At 35.4% G+C, this 19,546-nt stretch overlaps 2 protein-coding genes across 4 annotated transcripts; one reads left to right on the plus strand and one right to left on the minus strand.

Annotated features, from left to right (window-relative positions):
* The first annotated feature begins 599 nt into the window (after nt 1–599).
* On the plus strand, nt 600–15,314 carry LOC138331332 (uncharacterized). Of its 3 annotated transcripts, none has more exons than XM_069278874.1 (3): nt 600–848; nt 8,221–8,292; nt 13,150–15,314. In XM_069278874.1, the coding sequence occupies exon 3, from the start codon at nt 13,328–13,330 to the stop codon at nt 15,227–15,229; it is 1,902 nt and encodes a 633-aa protein (XP_069134975.1). In that variant the 5' UTR covers nt 600–848; nt 8,221–8,292; nt 13,150–13,327; the 3' UTR covers nt 15,230–15,314. The 3 variants fall into 3 exon arrangements, with proteins under 3 accessions (XP_069134975.1, XP_069134973.1, XP_069134974.1); XM_069278872.1 differs by lacking the exon at nt 600–848 and adding an exon at nt 1,326–1,554; XM_069278873.1 differs by lacking the exon at nt 600–848 and adding an exon at nt 7,523–8,127.
* A 1,190-nt stretch (nt 15,315–16,504) lies between these two features.
* Nucleotides 16,505–19,311, minus strand: LOC138330814 (prokineticin Bo8-like). Its single transcript, XM_069278329.1, has 4 exons — nt 19,180–19,311; nt 18,661–18,799; nt 17,386–17,508; nt 16,505–16,593 (listed from the first exon to the last, which is right to left on the minus strand). Exons 1-4 carry the CDS (start codon nt 19,231–19,233, stop codon nt 16,571–16,573), a joined length of 339 nt encoding a protein of 112 aa, XP_069134430.1. The 5' UTR covers nt 19,234–19,311; the 3' UTR covers nt 16,505–16,570.
* Between the last annotated feature and the right edge of the window lie 235 nt (nt 19,312–19,546).

Consider the following 19,546-nt stretch of genomic DNA (forward strand, 5'->3'; position numbering starts at 1 on the left):
CTAAGGCGAAATAGCGATGAAAACTATCTGAACAAATTCTCGGTGTACGGCTGTAAAACAAAAGAAACAATTGTCATCGTTTGGACTTATCAATCATTATCACACCTCGTACGGAAAGGTCTCGAGCTGTTTGGTGCACGTGGAGAACCGTCACGTGCACCAAATAAATACACTAAAATCTCGATAATAAGGCTCAAGATCTCGAAAGTAAGTCTTGTATTTCTTTTCAAATGTATCTTGAAAATATGTCGGCTTTAAAAATAGGCCGCTCTTGAAAGTAAGTATTCCTGATGTTATTTCAAAAATTAGCATACCTTTTCTGATGTTGATTAATAAAATGATCTTATCGGAATATATAATCTCGTATTCTAGGCGTATTTTTGACTTTTGTTTACTGTATCGATGTCAAAATTATTGTTGATTTATGAATCAGAAAAATGTATGCATATCTAGCAGGTTACTGGCCTTTACCAAATGTAACTGGCAGCTCATTAACGTTATATTGAGTGATACATTGTAATATGCAAGAACCTATGGGCCATAGTAAAGTCAATGTCTCCATAATCTTTATTTCAGTATGCCGTAAAAAACTGCCACGATTTCATTAAGTTTATTTCAAGATTCCGTTAATATTAATAAAATTGATACTATAATTTCTCCATCCATTGTCACTAGAAAGTCCGTCTGTGGTTGTGACTCGCCATACCACCATCGCCTTAGGTCCACCCCCTGTTGTGACAGGATTACAGCTGACTGTTTTACTTATGTAGGTTCGGATGAGGCGCTTGACAGCCTGTGTATTAGTATCATACACATATGTTCGCATACCCAGTGTATTACAGCAGGTGGTGAGTAGTAATATTTACTTTGGTGTTTTTTTATTCTTATAAACCATATCACAGCCAGGCTTCAATATATAAGGGATGTTAATATGGGCAAATTACATTTTATTTACCTATCATTTTCCTTGTTCGATTTACTGTATGTTTTGAAAATTTCATTGGTGTTGATAAACACCAAGTTATACACCTTCATCAATGCTTTCCGTGGGCCAATCTGTGTTATTACATGCATACTTTCGCCTTGATACCAGTTTTATTATCGAATTAGAATGACACGAAGGTTAACTAAATGTACCCATTAAAGATATGCTTCAGGATTAAAAAAAAATGCTTTGAAGCATTGTATAAATAAATAACATTATAGAATCTTTTTGAAAGTGTTCAATCTGAAATGAAGTAGAAATTAATCAGCCCCCAAGGTCTAGGTTTGTCATTTAGTGACAATACGTTCATTATCAGCCACGTCCTGTTTTAAAAACCCACGACGCCAGTTTATATTCCGTAACGCGTCTATTGTAAACTGAAACTCGTGTTTACTTTTTGAATTGTACTTTTCCGGATTATTAAGCCGACTGGCCATTATACAGTGAGCACATGGTGTTCGCACTAAATCAGGTTTGTTTCCTTCAATGATAAAGTGAAATTCGTGGACACTGACTAGATGTGTGTAGTGTGACTATTCTGGGATCATACTTATATACAGTAGCACGAGGTAAGTATAAAATAACGCTTTTAAACTTTTTATCGGTGAATTCAGGAGAATATTATTCAAACTAGCAAGATAGCGTGTACCAGCACACGTGGTTTTAATTTGTATGTGACTTTATGTACATGGGAATACGACCTACATGTATGGTGTTTGACTTAGTGCAGTTTGTGTGTAGGACTCGATACTGAAGCGGTTGTACATATAGTGATATGGTTTCTAAAAATGAATCATTAAGAAATCTAAATGAATCTTAAGAAAACTTAATGAATAGTAAGAAATCTAAAATAATCTTAAGAAATCTAAATAAATCATAAGAAATCTAAATGTATCCTAAGAAAAATCTGTGCATTCTGTTATTGACTTTATACACGAGACACATCAACAGTATCCCCTCCAGTGACTGTGTGAAGTTTTAAAGTAATGATTTCATGGTAATAATGCAGACTTATAATTGTTGTAAAGTGTTTGTAAATTATCGTGGAATCAAGGAAACAAGTGACGACTTTATTATGGTGACCTACTTCGACAGTGTGGCAGAAATTTGAGCTGGTTTGTTGTATAAATTGTCCGCCTTCGTGAACATGAACAGTCATACCCCAGTAGGGGTGGTTTAGGGTGGACAAGTAGACGCGTAAAAATTCACAATACTATGAATGTTTTATCATTATAAAGAGGCATGTTCGGACTTTTTATGATAAACGAGGTTTATTTTCTAATAAAATGCCAAAACGTCAAACAGATCGTAATACTAAATCAATAGTATTGAAATGATGACAATACACTCAGGTGACTGTATAAACTCTTAAGTCGGATTAGGAGCGCGATTACGCCAGCTTAACTCTCAAAGGATTATTTTAATTATACACAGTTACAGATATAAGTATAGTTAACGGTTACTCTGTCAATAGAACGTAATCGGTATATAACATAATCATCTCTCCCACTTAATCTCTTCCTTAATCTGTGTGCTATCTACTGCAGTGGGAAGACGAAATAAAATTGTTTAATTTAAAGTTGCCACTTCTCATTTAGGCCCCTACTTCAATTAATCGGGACATTTTTTTCGATGAATGCATGATCGATTTCAGTGAATTTCTGAATAAACCTTTTTAATTATACAGATAAGCCGACATGAACGCAGTCTAAAAAGACCTGCATGACAAAAAGTCACTTCACCATCAACTTATTAATTGGATTATATATATATATATTCTATGATATTATGCAGTCAATACAAACGCGGAAGATTAATGTCGATGACAGTTCCGTAGAGGTTACGTAAGAGAGACGTCCTTATTTTGCAGGAAATACATGTATATACTTACAAGTAACATGTATCAAATATATGTACATATAGTCAAAAAGGTTTAAATCCAAATCGAGCGAACAGATATAAAAAAAAAAAATACAAAAAGACATCATTTTTTGGGAGCGCTTTCCTTAGGACAATAATTTATTTTAATTGTATATGTATATTATAACCTATATTTCAAGATGTTAAAAACAAAATTAAAATAAGCTATCAAATGATTTAAACGTCTTTAAAATGACTACAAGTGACCTCAGATAATGTTCGCTAAGAACAATGTTGGCGACGCAGTTCGTATCGTGTAAGGGATATAAGTTATATTACATACTATTACAATCGCCATGTCTTTAGTAATAAAACGAAACTGATAGTTATCATTTAGTGTTCAATATACTGTTGATCTTACTGCGATCAAACCACAAGTTTTAGACACTGGAAGTGGTGATCACGTATAACTGTTTAGCTGTTAGATGTTTAAGGATTGGTAGCTTGTTACAGAGTTTAAGATAGGTTGTACAGAGATAGTGATTGGAAGATTGTAACAGAGTTTGTTTTTAGAAATTGTAACAGTTTGTGATTGGTAGATTGTTACAGAGTTTTTGATTTGTAGAATGTAACAGAGTTTGTTATTGGTAGATTATTAAAGAGTTTGTGATTGGTAGATTATTAAAGAGTTTGTGATTGGTAGATTATTAAAGAGTTTGTGATTGGTAGACTGTTACAGAGTTTCTAATTGGTAGATTATTACAGTGTTTGTGATTGGTAGATTGTCAAAGAGTTCGGGAATGGAAACTAAGTGTATCATCTGTAATTTTGTTAAGAGTTAAAATACTTTAATACAAAATTGTAAATTTACATGCATTTGGGTTTATAACTGTCCATTTCCATTTGTGTAGCCAAAAAGGCCAACAATAGAAAATGAGGAACGTTTGATTTTTATGGCCCTCATGTGTGCATTCATAAAACATTTAAAAATAAGATAGTCACAACATCATTTAAAATTACACGAAATTTAGAGAAGGGCCCGATTTTTTGTTTGTGGACAAAATAAAGTGAAAAAATGAACATATTTGAGAACAGATCTTTTGTGGAAAAGATGTATCTAGTGATGATGAATAGGCGAGCTAAAGGTCCCGATGAACGGTTGATTTTTAATTAGTTATATTAATTGTTGTTGTTGTATTTCCTTTACTTCTACATTTCGTATCAAGGGAACTCAGGAATAGATTTTTCATGACTGTATTGTACACAGGGTTGGGCTGACCTCCTCGGAGACTTAAGTAGTGGGGCTTTTTGGTCATATTGCTATGAACGACTTAATGACGAAAGTTATGGGAAGAAATCACTCGTATTTTCTATGTAATGTAGTTATGGATCGGGGATTCAGAAATGCACAAAAGGTTTTGCTGATAAGCCACATTAGTGGTTCTTAAATGAAACTAACCTAAAATGTAGTTAACCAGGTGAGCGATGCAGGCTCTCTGGAAAAAATAGATCACCGTGACCTACTTTTTATGTCATCTGACACGACGAGTTAGGTTATCTAATAAGTCAAATGAGTGTTTCTTAAAGGAATTAACTTAAAATTCAGTTAAGCAGGTAGGAGATAATGCCGTCTGGTAAAATTAGCTCACTGTGACCTACTTGTCATCTGACACGACGAGTTAGGTTAGCTTTAGCCATCTTGCTTAGTCCGACGCCGTCTATCCCTGAAGTTCCCTTCACTACCAGATGTCAAGGTATTGATCTGTCTATTGTCACAATGTCTGGGAAATTTCTACGAGTTGTTCATCTAAATAAGCATAGGGTCTCTCTCTCTCTTGGCCTGCTTCAATTACCTCTGGTACGAGATTACATGGTAGTTTAAAACATGGAAATAACTACACACACGACAAATAGTAATTGCATATGTAAAGCTAACGCGGGACGTAGTTGCAATGTGTAAACAGCATGTTATAGTTTGAAGTTATTTGACCTTGGCGTTTGTAAACAACCGACTAACCTACATATATTGTATCGGCTTTCACGTTATTTGTCTTAGTTATACAAATAGTAATAGTATACAAAATTTATATGTTTTAAACTAGCATGTTTTTATACAAAATCACTGAACATACAAAGAATTTTTATCGGCCAGTCATCCAGTCCAATTCTAGTTTGTTTGTTTGGGAGTTTATAGGATGTCGAGAGAAATATTCTAGAAAATAAATCCGTTGCGAAAATTTGATGTTTGATTTTATCGTATCAAAAGACAAAGAAAACAATTAATAGCTATAAAATCCCCACTTCTTCTTATTTCCGGAAACATCTGTGGTATTTTATTAAGACCGATCTTGAAATATGTTATTCATTTCGTATATATTTGATCTAACGTTATTACTAAGATTTTAATGATTTTTATGTTAACATTGAAGTTTAACTGCATTCTGTATACCTCAAATGATGTTAGCATACGATCGTGCGACATTAGCTGCAATATTGTAGCTCTAAAAACTTTTAGACAGAAAATTGTGTCGTCTTTATATAAATCATTATTAAAAAGTTTGCAAGCATTTTATCGTAGTTGTTTTATATCGCTTACCTACATGTACTAGGCAATAAGACTAAACTGTAAAAAATATCAAATTCTCGGCAAGACATTAATTTTTACATATACATATGAAGGCCTTTCTAAAGAGAATTTATACGGCAAAGTCTACAAATTATGAATTTAACTTCTCGTAAGCAGTACGGTAGATATATCATGAATAATTTTATGTTATAAATGCTACATCAGATATTTTGTGAACATTGGTTAATATTTTAATTCAGTATTATTTAATTGTGATTTCCGCAAACTTTCGTATTCCGTCTGTTTCAGTTAATTACTATATATATAACATATGGCTAATTGTATTTTATTCATTGTGTTTTTATAACTCATCTATCCTTTGAAGTTAATTATCCAAACTGGTCTTACAAGTACTATGACACTTCCGACTCGGACAATAGATAAGCTAATTATCTCACCTGTCCAAGTACCGACCATCCATCAAAAGAGTCAATAGAGTCATATACATGTCAGGTGTCATCCATTGTATCAATTGTACATTTAATTCCATGTCTCATATTTTGTAATCAGTTAGGATCTGGAGCTCAGTCTCTACGGGTCGATTTTTCGGACACTCCGGAAATCGCCTTCCGGCTCATAGAAAAGTGATTTAATAAATTCGTATTTGGACAAATATTCAACGTCTTTGGATTTTATACCGTGACAAGAAAAATATTACAACGACTCTACTCACTGGAAATTGCGTTGTGATAGATATTTAGAATGGTAGTTATGTTTTTTTTGGACAAAATAATGTGTAAATGCTTGTATACACATAAAATAATCGGACACCTACAAAAAGTATAGAAAACTGTGCCCCAGTGATTTTCGGAGCCACTGATCCACTAGGACACATAGGGACCAATTCGTACCCGGCCGAAAGGTATAGAAGGCCGGATACGTATATTCGTTCTACACTCGTACTTACTCGTAGTGCACTCGTGTTTTACTCGTAGTGCACTGGTACTTATTCGTAGTGCAAACGTGTTTTACTCGTAGTGCACTCGTACTTTAATCGTAGTACACTCGTACTTAATCGTAGTGCACTCGTGTTTTACTTGTTGTGCACTCGTACTTTATCGTAGTGCACTCGTGTTTTACTCGTAGTGCACTCGTACTTTAATCGTAGTATACTCTGTTTTACTCGTAGTGCACTCGTACTTAATAGTAGCGCACTCGTGTTTTACTCGTTGTGCACTCGTACTTAATCGTAGTACACTCGTGTTACACTCGTGTTTTACTCGTAGTGCACTCGTACTTAATCGTAGTGCACTCGTGTTTTACTCGTAGTACACTCGTGTTTTACTCGTAGTACACTCGTACTTAATCGTAGCGCACTCGTGTCGTTGCACTACTCGTAGTGCACTCGTACTTAATCGTAGCGCACTCGTGTTTTACTCATAGTGCACTCGTACTTAATCGTAGCGCACTCGTGTTTTACTCGTTGTGCACTCGTACTTACTCGTAGTACACTCGTGTTTTACTCGTAGTGCACTCGTACTTACTCGTTGTGCACTCGTACTTACTGATAGTGTTATTGTATTTAACCCGTAATGTATTCATGTGCTCGCTTGTGCCATACTGTACCAACCGAAGTCAGGTCTGAAAAGCTTGTAATTTTCTAAATCCTTTCTATATCGATTCGACTTTTTATCAACCCAATGTGCTTGCTTCAGTAACATCTTATTCTAAATGTCAGGGACGAAAAATAAGAGGCTGTAATCAGTCTCAATGCAAGGAAGACATTATACAACCTAAATGTCGTATAACCATGGTCAACATTTTCGGGAATCGGTCCTGAACTAGAACACCAAACACCCAATCACCCACTCAAATTCCGCCTAATTTATTGATATTTATTTATTGATAATTCACGGACAAATATTTTGCGATCATAGCAATCACTCGCAAAATTGCGAAAATGTCATCCCTGCGAGAATAACTGGCTATACGGTATTCATCCAATTGACATCCCATATATTACCGCCGTGTCATGCATGATAAGTCATTATTCAGGACGTTCCATTCAATGACAGATACAGCTTGCTGTTTGAGGTTTTTGGACGTTGTCACAAATTAAGTCAGTTAATGGAGATATGTACAACGTCACAATGTCACAATAACATTTACTCATCTATAATAAGTCCTGTTAATACTAAAACTTGCGTTGAAAAGTTATATGTAAATCGTTATTCTAGCAAAATACACTAGCGCCAGTTATATAATCAAGTTCAACACGAACGGATTAAAGTTTCGCGTGGTTTGTAAATTTCTTTAACCATATATACAGTTTCGCAGTTTTTTTATTCTTTTCTTCATCGGTATGAAAGGAACGATATTAGATTCTTGTATCTGATTCTTTGGAATTCTCTAAAGGAGCATTAAGATTGAGCCTGTTGTCCTCGTGAACTCACCTGAAATATCTTACAAAAAGGTTGCTTTCAGGTTAGAAAAACACATACAGAGTTTCCCATATAAAATGCTGTTTATTTACGGTTGAACACCCATTTTTATCCCGATTCGGTCGACCGGTTCACGACAGTCATTATAACACTGCTATAATCACCTTGTGTAAGAAACACCTTTCAAGGAGAACTATTTATAGCCAAGTGTCGGATGATCCATGCGACGTTTTCCATGGTGTTCCCAGGAGACGGTGGATGTGTAATCTGATGTGGTATTGCAGTAATTGTTTCATCGCACTAGTGTGATTAACCAGTGATTTGTGTTCTGATTTGCCCAAATCAATAAGGTTGTGTTTTTGTTTCAGCACACACTGCTCGCTGTACCTGTACTGATGATCAAGGACAAAGCCGGTCTAGATCTGTAACATGAAACTGAGGTAAACTTTTCTGTTATTGCGCTCGGATTCTTTTTTATAATATGATTGATATCAGAAATTTTTCATATGGAAAATAATAGTAAATTGATGTCTCGTTATTCTTCTACATTTCGTAGATGTGTTTCTTTAAGAAATACCCTTAACACTGGCGAGGGAAAACTAAGCATCACAATTTGGAAGACATTTACCTGTGTCCCATGTAAGAGTGGCCATTTTAATCCAGTAAATACCTGTATTCCATTACCCATCAATGTCGCTGTTTTCTTGTAAAGGTATATCTGTCAAAGACAGAACTGAGTATAAATACCTTTATCAATATAAGGTATGACTCTTACAGACAGAACTGAGTATAAATACCTATATCAATATAAGGTATGACTGTTACAGACAGAACTGAGTATAAATACCTATATCAATATAAGGTCTGACTGTTACAGACAGAACTGAGTATAAATACCTATATCAATATAAGGTATGACTGTTACAGACAGAACTGAGTATAAATACCTATATCAATATAAGGTCTGACTGTTACATACAGAACTAAGTATAAATACCTATATCAATATAAGGTATGACTGTTACAGACAGAACTGAGTATAAATACCTATATCAATATAAGGTCTGACTGTTACAGACAGAACTGAGTATAAATACCTATATCAATATAAGGTCTGACTGTTACAGACAGAACTGAGTATAAATACGTATATCAATATAAGGTATAACTGTTATAGACAGAACTGAGTATAAAAACCTATATCAATATAAGGTCTGACTGTTACATCCAGAACTGTGTATATTACATATATCAGGTCTGACTGTTACAGACAGAACTGAGTATAAATACCTATATCAGGTCTGACTGTTACAGACAGAACTGAGTATAAATACCTATATCAATATAAGGTATGACTGTTACAGACAGAACTGTGTATAAATACCGATATCAATATAAGGTATGACTGTTACAGACAGAACTGAGTATAAATACCTATATCAATATAAGGTCTGACTGTTACAGACAGAACTGAGTATAAATACCTATATCAATATAAGGTCTGACTGTTACAGACAGAACTGTGTATATTACATATATCAGGTCTGACTGTTACAGACAGAACTGTGTATATTACATATATCAGGTCTGACTGTTACAGACAGAACTGAGTATAAATACCTATATCAATATAAGGTCTGACTGTTACAGACAGAACTGTGTATATTACATATATCAGGTCTGACTGTTACAGACAGAACTGAGTATAAATACCTATATCAGGTCTGACTGTTACAGACAGAACTGAGTATAAATACCTATATCAATATAAGGTCTGACTGTTACAGACAGAACTGAGTATAAATACCTATATCAATATAAGGTCTGACTGTTACAGACAGAACTGAGTATAAATACCTATATCAATATAAGGTATGACTGTTACAGACAGAACTGTGTATAAATACCTATATCAATATAAGGTATGACTGTTACAGACAGAACTGAGTATAAATTCCTATATCAATATAAGGTCTGACTGTTACAGACAGAACTGTGTATAAAAATACCTATATCAATATAAGGTATGACTGTTACAGACAGAACTGTGTATAAATACCTATATCAATATAAGGTATGACTGTTACAGACAGAACTGTGTATAAATACCTATATCAATATAAGGTCTGACTGTTACAGACAGAACTGAGTATAATACCTATATAAATATAAGGTCTGACTGTTACAGACAGAACTGAGTATAAATACCTATATCAATATAAGGTATGACTGTTACAGACAGAACTGAGTATAAATACCTATATCAACATAAGGTATGACTGTTACAGACAGAACTGTGTATAAATACCTATATCAATATAAGGTCTGACTGTTACAGACAGAACTGAGTATAAATACCTATATCAATATAAGGTCTGACTATTACAGACAGAACTGAGTATAATACCTATATCAATATAAGGTATGACTGTTACAGACAGAACTGTGTATAGATACCTATATCAATGTTACAGACAGAACTGAGTATAAATACCTATATCAATATAAGGTATGACTGTTACAGACAGAACTGAGTATAAATACCTATATCAATATAAGGTCTGACTGTTACAGACAGAACTGAGTATAAATACCTATATCAATATAAGGTCTGACTGTTACAGACAGAACTGAGTATAAATACCTATATCAATATAAGGTATGACTGTTACAGACAGAACTGAGTATAAATACCTATATCAATATAAGGTATGACTGTTACAGACAGAACTGTGTATAAATTTATATCAATATAAGGTATGACTGTTACAGACAGAACTGAGTATAAATACCTATATCAATATAAGGTCTGACTGTTACAGACAGAACTGAGTATAAATACCTATATCAATATAAGGTATGACTGTTACAGACAGAACTGTGTATAAATACCTATATCAATATAAGGTCTGACTGTTACAGACAGAACTGTGTATAAATACCTATATCAATATAAGGTATGACTGTTACAGACAGAACTGTGTATAAATACCTATATCAATATAAGGTATGACTGTTACAGACAGAACTGTGTATAAATACCTATATCAATATAAGGTATGACTGTTACAGACAGAACTGAGTATAAATACCTATATCAATATAAGGTATGACTGTTACAGACAGAACTGTGTATAAATACCTATATCAATATAAGGTATGACTGTTACAGACAGAACTGAGTATAAATACCTATATCAATATAAGGTGTGACTGTTACAGACAGAACTGAGTATAAATACCTATATCAATATAAGGTATGACTGTTACAGACAGAACTGAGTATAAATACCTATATCAATATAAGGTATGACTGTTACAGAAAGAACTGTGTATAAATACCCATATCAATATAAGGTCTGACTGTTACAGACAGAACTGTGTATAATTACCTATATCAATATAAGGTCTGACTGTTACAGACAGACAGAACTGAGTATAAATACCTATATCAATATAAGGTATGACTGTTACAGACAGAACTGAGTATAAATACCTATATCAATATAAGGTGTGACTGTTACAGACAGAACTGAGTATAAATACCTATATCAATATAAGGTGTGACTGTTACAGACAGAACTGTGTATAAATACCTATATCAATATAAGGTATGACTGTTACAGACAGAACTGAGTATAAATACCTATATCAATATAAGGTCTGACTGTTACAGACAGAACTGTGTATAAATACCCATATCAATATTATGTATGACTCTTACACAAAGCACTGAGATATACAATTTTAGACTGTTGTCCTATCCATTTAAATTTGCTATTACCAAATAGTTTTTTTTAATTTTGAAACAGCAGACAATCAACAGATGGTGGGCTATTCAAATCGCTTTTTGTCCGTGGTCCGTCGTCCGTCCTTCCGTCCGTCCGTCCGTCCGTCCGTCCGTCTGTCCGTCCGTCCGTCCGTCCGTCCGTCCGTCCGTCCGTCCGTCCGTCCGTCCGTCCGTCCGTCGTCCGTCCGTCCGTTAACAATTCTTGTTACCGCTTTTTTTTCAGAAAGTACTGAAGGGATGTTTCTCAAATTTCATATGCAGGTTCCCCTAGGAACCTAGTTGTGCATATTGTATTTTGGGACCAATCGGTCAACAAAATGGCCGCCAGGCAGCCATCTTGGATTTTGATAGTTAAAGTTTGTTACCGCTATTTCTCAGAATGTACTGAAGGGATCTTTCTCAAATTTCACATGTAAGTTCCCCTAGGGGCCTAGTTGTGCATATTGCATTTTGGGACCAATCGGTTAACAAGATGGCCGACAGGCAGCCATCTTGGATTTTGACAATTGAAGTTTGTTACCGCTATTTCTCAGAAAGTACTGAAGTGATCTGTCTCAGATTGCATGTGCAGGTTCCCCTAGGGGCCTAGTTGTGCATTTTGCATTTTGGGACCGATCGATGAACAAGATGGCCGACAGGCCGCCATCTTGGATTTTGACAATTGAACTTTGTTACAGCTATTTCTCAGAAAGTACTGAAGGGATCTGTCTCAAATTGCATGTGCAGGTATCCCTAGGGGTCTAGTTGTGCATATTGCATTTTGGGACCGATTGATTAACAAGATGGCCGACAGGCCGCCATCTTGGAAATTGATAGTTAAAGCTTGTTACCACTATTTGTCAGAAAGTACTCAAGGGATCTGTATCAAATTGCATGTGCAGGTTCCCCTAGGGGTCTAGTTGTGCATATTGCATTTTCAGACCCATCGATGAACAAGATGGCCGACAGGACGCCATCTTGGATTTTGATAATTGAAGCTTGTTACCACTATTTCTTAGAAAGTACTGAAGGGATCTGTCTCAAATTTCATGTGCAGGTTCCCCTAGGTCCCTGGTTATGCAAATTAAACTTAGACAGAACGCCATCTTGGATTTTGACAATTGAAGTTTTTTTCCGCTATGTCTAAGAATGTACTGAAGGGATCTGTCTCAAATTGTATGTGCAGGTTCTTCTAGGGGTGTAGTTGTGCATATTGCATTTTAGGACCAATCGGTGAACAAGATGGCCGACAGGTAGCCATCAAGGATTTTGATAATTAAAGTTTGTTACCGTTATATATCTCAGAAAGCAGTCAAAGGATCTTTCTGAAATTTCATGTGTAGTAATATGTAGTAAAAGCTTGAAAAGCAGAGAAAAGATCCCTCTTTCCTTTGTCAGACAAAGATCGTTCTTAGGTGGGCGCCAAGATCCCTCTGGGATCTCTTGTTTTTTTGATTTTGAAACAGCAGACAATACATACAAGATTAAATATTTTTCATCTATCATCTATTTTCTAATTTGGTTTTAGAAAACTCGTGGTAAAATGAAGAGATGCTGTTTTGTTCTGGGCCGTAGGAAGGTGTAGATGGAGGAATAGATCTGATCTAGTGTGAAGTTACAGTTGATGAAGGACAGCCAGTGAGACAATAATTACACCTGGAGATTAGTGACGCGTTCAATCAATAATACAGACACAAATTGGTCTGATGCGTCTCTATGCTTTACATTATCTTATACCTCTGACGGTATGCTTTACCTGCGCGCCACATATAGCCCTAACCTTTGGCAATGAAATTTCCGACGGACAAAACACGCCTTATTTGGCAAATATCTCGACATTACGTTCAGACTACGTTATTGCGAAGGAGAGTCCTAGTTCTTTCCCGGACACAAACGAACATCAAACGGACTCAGAGACCAATTCGGACTTCAACTTGGCATTTTTGCCAGGATTAGCAATTCTGTTCTTGGTCATATTTGTATTCTTCCGTGCGTGTAAGTGGTACAGAGAAAGTTCGAAGATTAAAGATAGGGGTTGTAGCTATGATGTAGCCAGCTACGTAATCTTAGTACAGGGAGATAAGAACTTCAATAATGTCGATATCGGTGATAATTACGACACAGTTAATTCTTTTAGTTCATACCTACGATCCGGGGCTTACGAGACAATCACATCTGCCAGATCCCTCCAATATAGGATGGACTCTCAGATGTACGACACCGTCACGTCATATTCTAACTACTTACAGAAAATGGAAAGGGAGAACAACCTTGAAATAGAGATGAAGCAGGTGTCATCAGAGATCAGTCCATCGCCTAAACGAACATTATTCGCTAAGAAAGCCGCGAAAAGTGAGATGAAACTACCACAGGAGAGTCGATTTTCTATCAAACCGGCTCTAGACAATTACATGAGATTAAAAGGTACTAATCAGAAGTCTCCCATCTCACCGAGGACCGTTCGATACGACAGTTCTGATCGAATAGATGGAACACCACGTAAGGCACGATCTAAGATTATCGTTAATACTGCCGTATCTTCCGAGTCTTTGGTTCCTAATAGGGCATGTAGTCGGCAGGTGAGTCTTGACAGCAGTCCGAGGTCCAGTCCGCCACGGTATGTGACTAACCACACCAGGTTAGAAAGCATGCGCAGAAGTGTCTCCGAGGATAGAACAGTACAGTCCAGGGATGAAAAAACAAAGACAAAGTCTAACAAGTTTAAAAACAACTGCTCAAATGATAAAGATCAAGAATTTGTACAAACTCACGCGTCAAATAAAACGGTACACATGGTCGATGCTGAAACTCAATGTCAAATTATGTCCCCTGCGCTTTCTTCTAAACGTAGATGCAGATTAGTGTCTGTACGCTCCGAGACCGAGTCTGATTTAGATAATTCGGCAATAAGTGAAGAAGTCATCAGTACTAATGTAATTAAAACTGACGAGGGGAAACGCACAGGAAATCCGTTTCCTAAACGTGCAATAACGACAAGTACCAATGTCAGAACGGTCGAGAACGCTGATGATGAAAATATAGCATCAAGTACCAAGGTCAGGACGGTCGTGGACGAAGAACAGGTGCCCGATGAGTTTCCGAAAATTACACCTGACAATGTGATTCAGGATGGTTTAAAAGACAAATTGTCACCTGCTAAGGTGACGCCGAATGTCTTCTCGGTATGTGCAGTTGTACATAATGTTGATATTGTATCTACCGAGAACAATGGAGAGACGTGTACGGATCACTTGTGTTTAAATAACGTCTCTAAGACAGACGACAAGTTTACACAGGAAGATTATATCAAAAAGTGTCCACAAAATGGATCACTATGTAACAGGACTGATAATGTGATCATTGTAAATGGTCAACATCACCCGGAAGTGACATCAAGTGTAGAAAGTGTGGATTACCAAAGTGATGACGATATGTATTGTGAGATAAACGGTGTGTCGTCTGCTCTGCAGGAGAACAGCTGTCTACTCAGCAGTGACAACGTGTCCCATTCCATCGTTCGGAGAAGCTCCTTTCAATCAAAACACGACAGCGCTATTGAAATTCAAACTGAGCGGAGTCCATGTGTACTTGTTGATCTGGTCCACTAGGTGTTCACTTGTATAGTTATGTTTCATTTTATTTTGTACTTTGATAAATTGTGCCGAAAATTACATGATTAAAGTATATTTTTGATATTCGTTTTCTCTGATTATTTGCTATTAAAGCTATACGTTTCCTTTTTTAGAATCAGCCTTATACTAAATACAAACTACTGTAAACTAATACCAGAAACACATACAGATAGAGATTGGAAAACGTCCATTGACTTTGCTAACGCAGAGGGGCCTCCGGTGTATAGACATTTCCCTTGCCTGACTACTGTTAAGTACATGTAATTATATACATGTAATATTTGCATAAATATAAAGTTTAAACATTTTACTGTGGTATGGTAATTTCTCCGAATAACAATCTTAAATATGATTTTACAAGCATGAAAATAAACATTTTTACCATTTTTTTTAAATTATATACTTCAAAAGTGCACCTTTTTTTTAAAAATATATCAGCCATTTTTTTCTTTTAAAAATTGTACACACAGCATCTGTAAACGATATTAAACTTTTATTACATATCAAAGTTATAGTCTTATTTTTAATTGTTAAGGAGAATAAGTATTAAAAAAATCCGTGGCACATCCAAAAGTACATCTTCCGATCGTAGAAATTGTGGAATTGTCAATCACTCTAATTTTATGTTTCTGCTATTAAGTAATAAATTACGCATATTTTTACATTACATTGGTATTTTAAGTATTTTATAACGAAATGTAAACGGCAAATACGCGGACACCCATAATGTATATAAATTGGATGTGAAATATAAACCAACTTATTTTCGCGAATAAACAGTAATATTATACAATTATAGACCTATTTTCAGGTGGATATGGTGAGTTATCAACCCGAGTAAGTGATATAACCCGAGGTTAGTTAATTTTCGCTTATTTTGCAGGGGATAGGACATAGCGATATATATCGCGGCGATATTGTTCCAAATAAGTTAAGTAGAATCATGAGAGTCAAAATCGCGAAATTCAATCGTCGCGAGTAAGCGGTGATGCAAAGAAACGCGAAATTCAATCGTCGCGAATAAGCGGTGATGCAAAGAAACGCGAAATTCAATCGTCGCGATTAAGCGGTATTGCAAAGAAACACGAAATTCAATCGTCGCGAATAAGCGGCGGGGCAAAGAAACGCAAAGTTCAATCGTCGCCAAAAAAACGAAAATGCGAAATTAAGTCTCCGCGAAAATAAGTTGGTTTTGCAGTATGCAGTCTGATATCGTGACTTTCCAAAAGATGAAAAACTATAACAGCTACATATTCTTTGATAATGTATTGTGATCCATGATCTCCACACAACAGAATTAATTAAGCAACGTCGGTCCTAAACATGATGAGTACAGACACCTGAGAAACAAAGGAGACATATTAGTGATTTATTATGTTTTTGCACTTTTTATAAGATATCAGATTAATTTCTCATATTATCCTATTGATGAGGTAGGGCTAAAAAGAAATTAACATTTTCAAATTGACCTCTTTTGGCCCAACCCTCAGATGCCTAAGTGTACATTTGTACAATTTTGAATCTCCACCCACAAAGGGTGCTATCAATGCAATATGGAGGATATCCTATGTTAAATTTCATAGAAGTCATTTGTATGGAAATAGTCAAATTGATCCCTTATGATCCTGCACCTCAGACCCCTGGGGCTCCGCCTGATCATTTGTACGATATTGATACTCATCCCCATAACGATGCTACCGGTCAAAGAATTTTGTTTCATTCTGACCAGTGGTTATGAAAAAGAAGTCAATTGTTGACGTACGGACGCCATGTGTGACATTCGGATTAGATTAGTTTAAAATAGCCGCAAAATCTCACACGAGATTTTAAAATCAATAGTTAATTCAAAGAATGCATAGCATGCGTGTCAATTATTTAACATTTATCTATTTACTGTGAAATCTTTTTTAATATTAAATTTTGTTGGCACTTAAAAACGTAGAGAATACCTAGGAGTTGAAAAACTCGAAATTACGAAATGAAATTTTTGTTCCGAATGACATAACACATAATAAAATGATAACATACTTCTGTTTCGTGGGGATGTACATTCATTGATCTTGGTTAAAGAACGACAGCCACGAAAATTAAACCCCCACGAAATACAATGATTTCACAGTAATGTTGTTTACCTGTCTCTCCCAATGGGACTTCGTAAAGCCCACTACCTTTACACGTGAGGTGACCTGCACAAGGACACGATGTCACGACATCAGGGGGTGGTGTGCTCGCACTGCCGTAACGGGTGTAACAATCTGTAAATATATGCAGAATTTACACGTCGTTGAATAAAACGGTCATAATATGTTTTATTCATTTGCATATGATATATATAGGTTGAAGCATTAAAAAGTATTTTTATTTTACATCACACATCACATGAAATCATGTTATAAAGCAGGATAAAAAGCATTAAACTACCTTCTTGGGGGATTTATGGCCCTATAAGATTGCAGAAAAATTTAATAACGCGTGTTACACACCATATCACTACACCAACGATAGTTATAGGAGCATTGTAATACGTATAATCAATTCCCTTTTTGTTTAACAAGGTTATGTAGTGTCAATTCCGAGCAAATGGAAATGTACATGTAATAACATAAACAGCAAGTATGTATTTAGTTATTTGTAAGAAAATCAATTTATATCTTGGTTTAATTTGAATAGCTGATTGATAACGATTCATTTTTCATTATTCATTTCTTGTGTTTAGAGTCCCATATTCTCTGTAATGGTCAAAATTTTATAAATATATATTATTATGTAGTTTATCTTAACCAACAATAAAATGTTTACTTCAAATTGGTGTTTTACATCTGTCACACTCAAAATAACGAATTTCGGTTTTTTATTTACCACTATACCATATCTATTTTCTTAATTTTCTTTTTAGTAAAGATGAAAATGTTCGAATCACACTACGTTCCCAGAATAGACGCATGATAGGTCTCTTTCCATCTGTACAATTGATATATCACTCAGTGTCTGCAAGTTTGCATTTTCTTTATTTCATAATTGATATATGAGATTCTTTACGTACTATACAAGAAAATTTTCGGATAGCCGATTATTTTCGCACGGTTAATATTTTTGCGGTTTCGCTTTGGTGGCGAAAATGTTCTCCCGAAAAATTGAGAAATGAATGTTTTATAAATACCTTTAAAGTCAAATCTCGAAATTTTAAAACCGCTATTTTTTTTTCGTTTCTAGTCCAAATAGCGAAAATATCATCCCAAAAAATAGAGGAAGGAATGAATAATATATACCCTTACTGCAAAATCGCGAAATTTTGTAAACTACTAAAATTTTGTTTTCTCGTGTCTAGGTCAAATCGCGAAAATTTTGTATCGCAAAAATAATCAGCTGTACGGTACGTCTTTACAACAAAGGTATATACTACTTACGTGTTCCTTCTTTGCCCAAAGGTTGACAGTGGCCTCGTACAATCAGCAGCAAGCGTTTTCCTATCGGTTGGTTGTTGGTTACACAACATTCATTGGAACCACAATCGAGCTGGGAGTGACATCCTTCTGACCTGTCAAGCTGAATATAAGATAGATAGATAAAGTGATTCGAAAGCAAGATGGTAGCAAGATGGTGACTTGAAAAGTAAACTACAGTGTGTTCCCTTGCCGAAGGCTATGTAGCCGACAATTTGGAGTAAATACGGCTTATACTGTATATATTGTAAATATTGTAAATTTTGTTTTCTTTGGGACACCTATGCGAAGTTACAATGCTAAGAACGTAGCTGCTATGTGTATGTATTATGCCTGTACTGTATAACTGATAAATTTCGCGGGTGATTTTTTTTCTCTTTATTTGTATTTCCAAGGAAATCCGCGAATTCTAAACACCAGCGAAAAATTCATAAACTCACTAGCATTTTAGATTTAGCAATACTTTAGTAAAGAGAATCTCACCATGAACAGAGCCAGCACAACCAACACAACAACAACAGGTGATCCAAGCGCCATATTGGTTCTTTATGTCGTGGAACTTGTATCGTGTGTGTGCCGCTATTATCAAATCTTATCAGTTGAACTTATGATGATAAATATACTTACAATGTAATATTGTAGATAAAATTCCTAAATTAATATTCATTTAGGGTGTAGAAAGTCTGCGGGAGAATAAGTCACAAATTTCGGTTTTTAAAACAAAACGAAATCGACCACCATTCAATTATATTTCGAATTTTTGGCTTTTTTTCGAATGTCTAATAATATTGGTACCATTTTCTATCGGCCACAACAGCATTAATCACCATTCCATCGTTCGAAGTATGAG

The sequence above is a fragment of the Argopecten irradians genome, chromosome 9 (genome assembly GCF_041381155.1).
Source record: "Argopecten irradians isolate NY chromosome 9, Ai_NY, whole genome shotgun sequence".
Classification (NCBI taxonomy): Eukaryota; Metazoa; Mollusca; class Bivalvia; order Pectinida; family Pectinidae; genus Argopecten; species Argopecten irradians.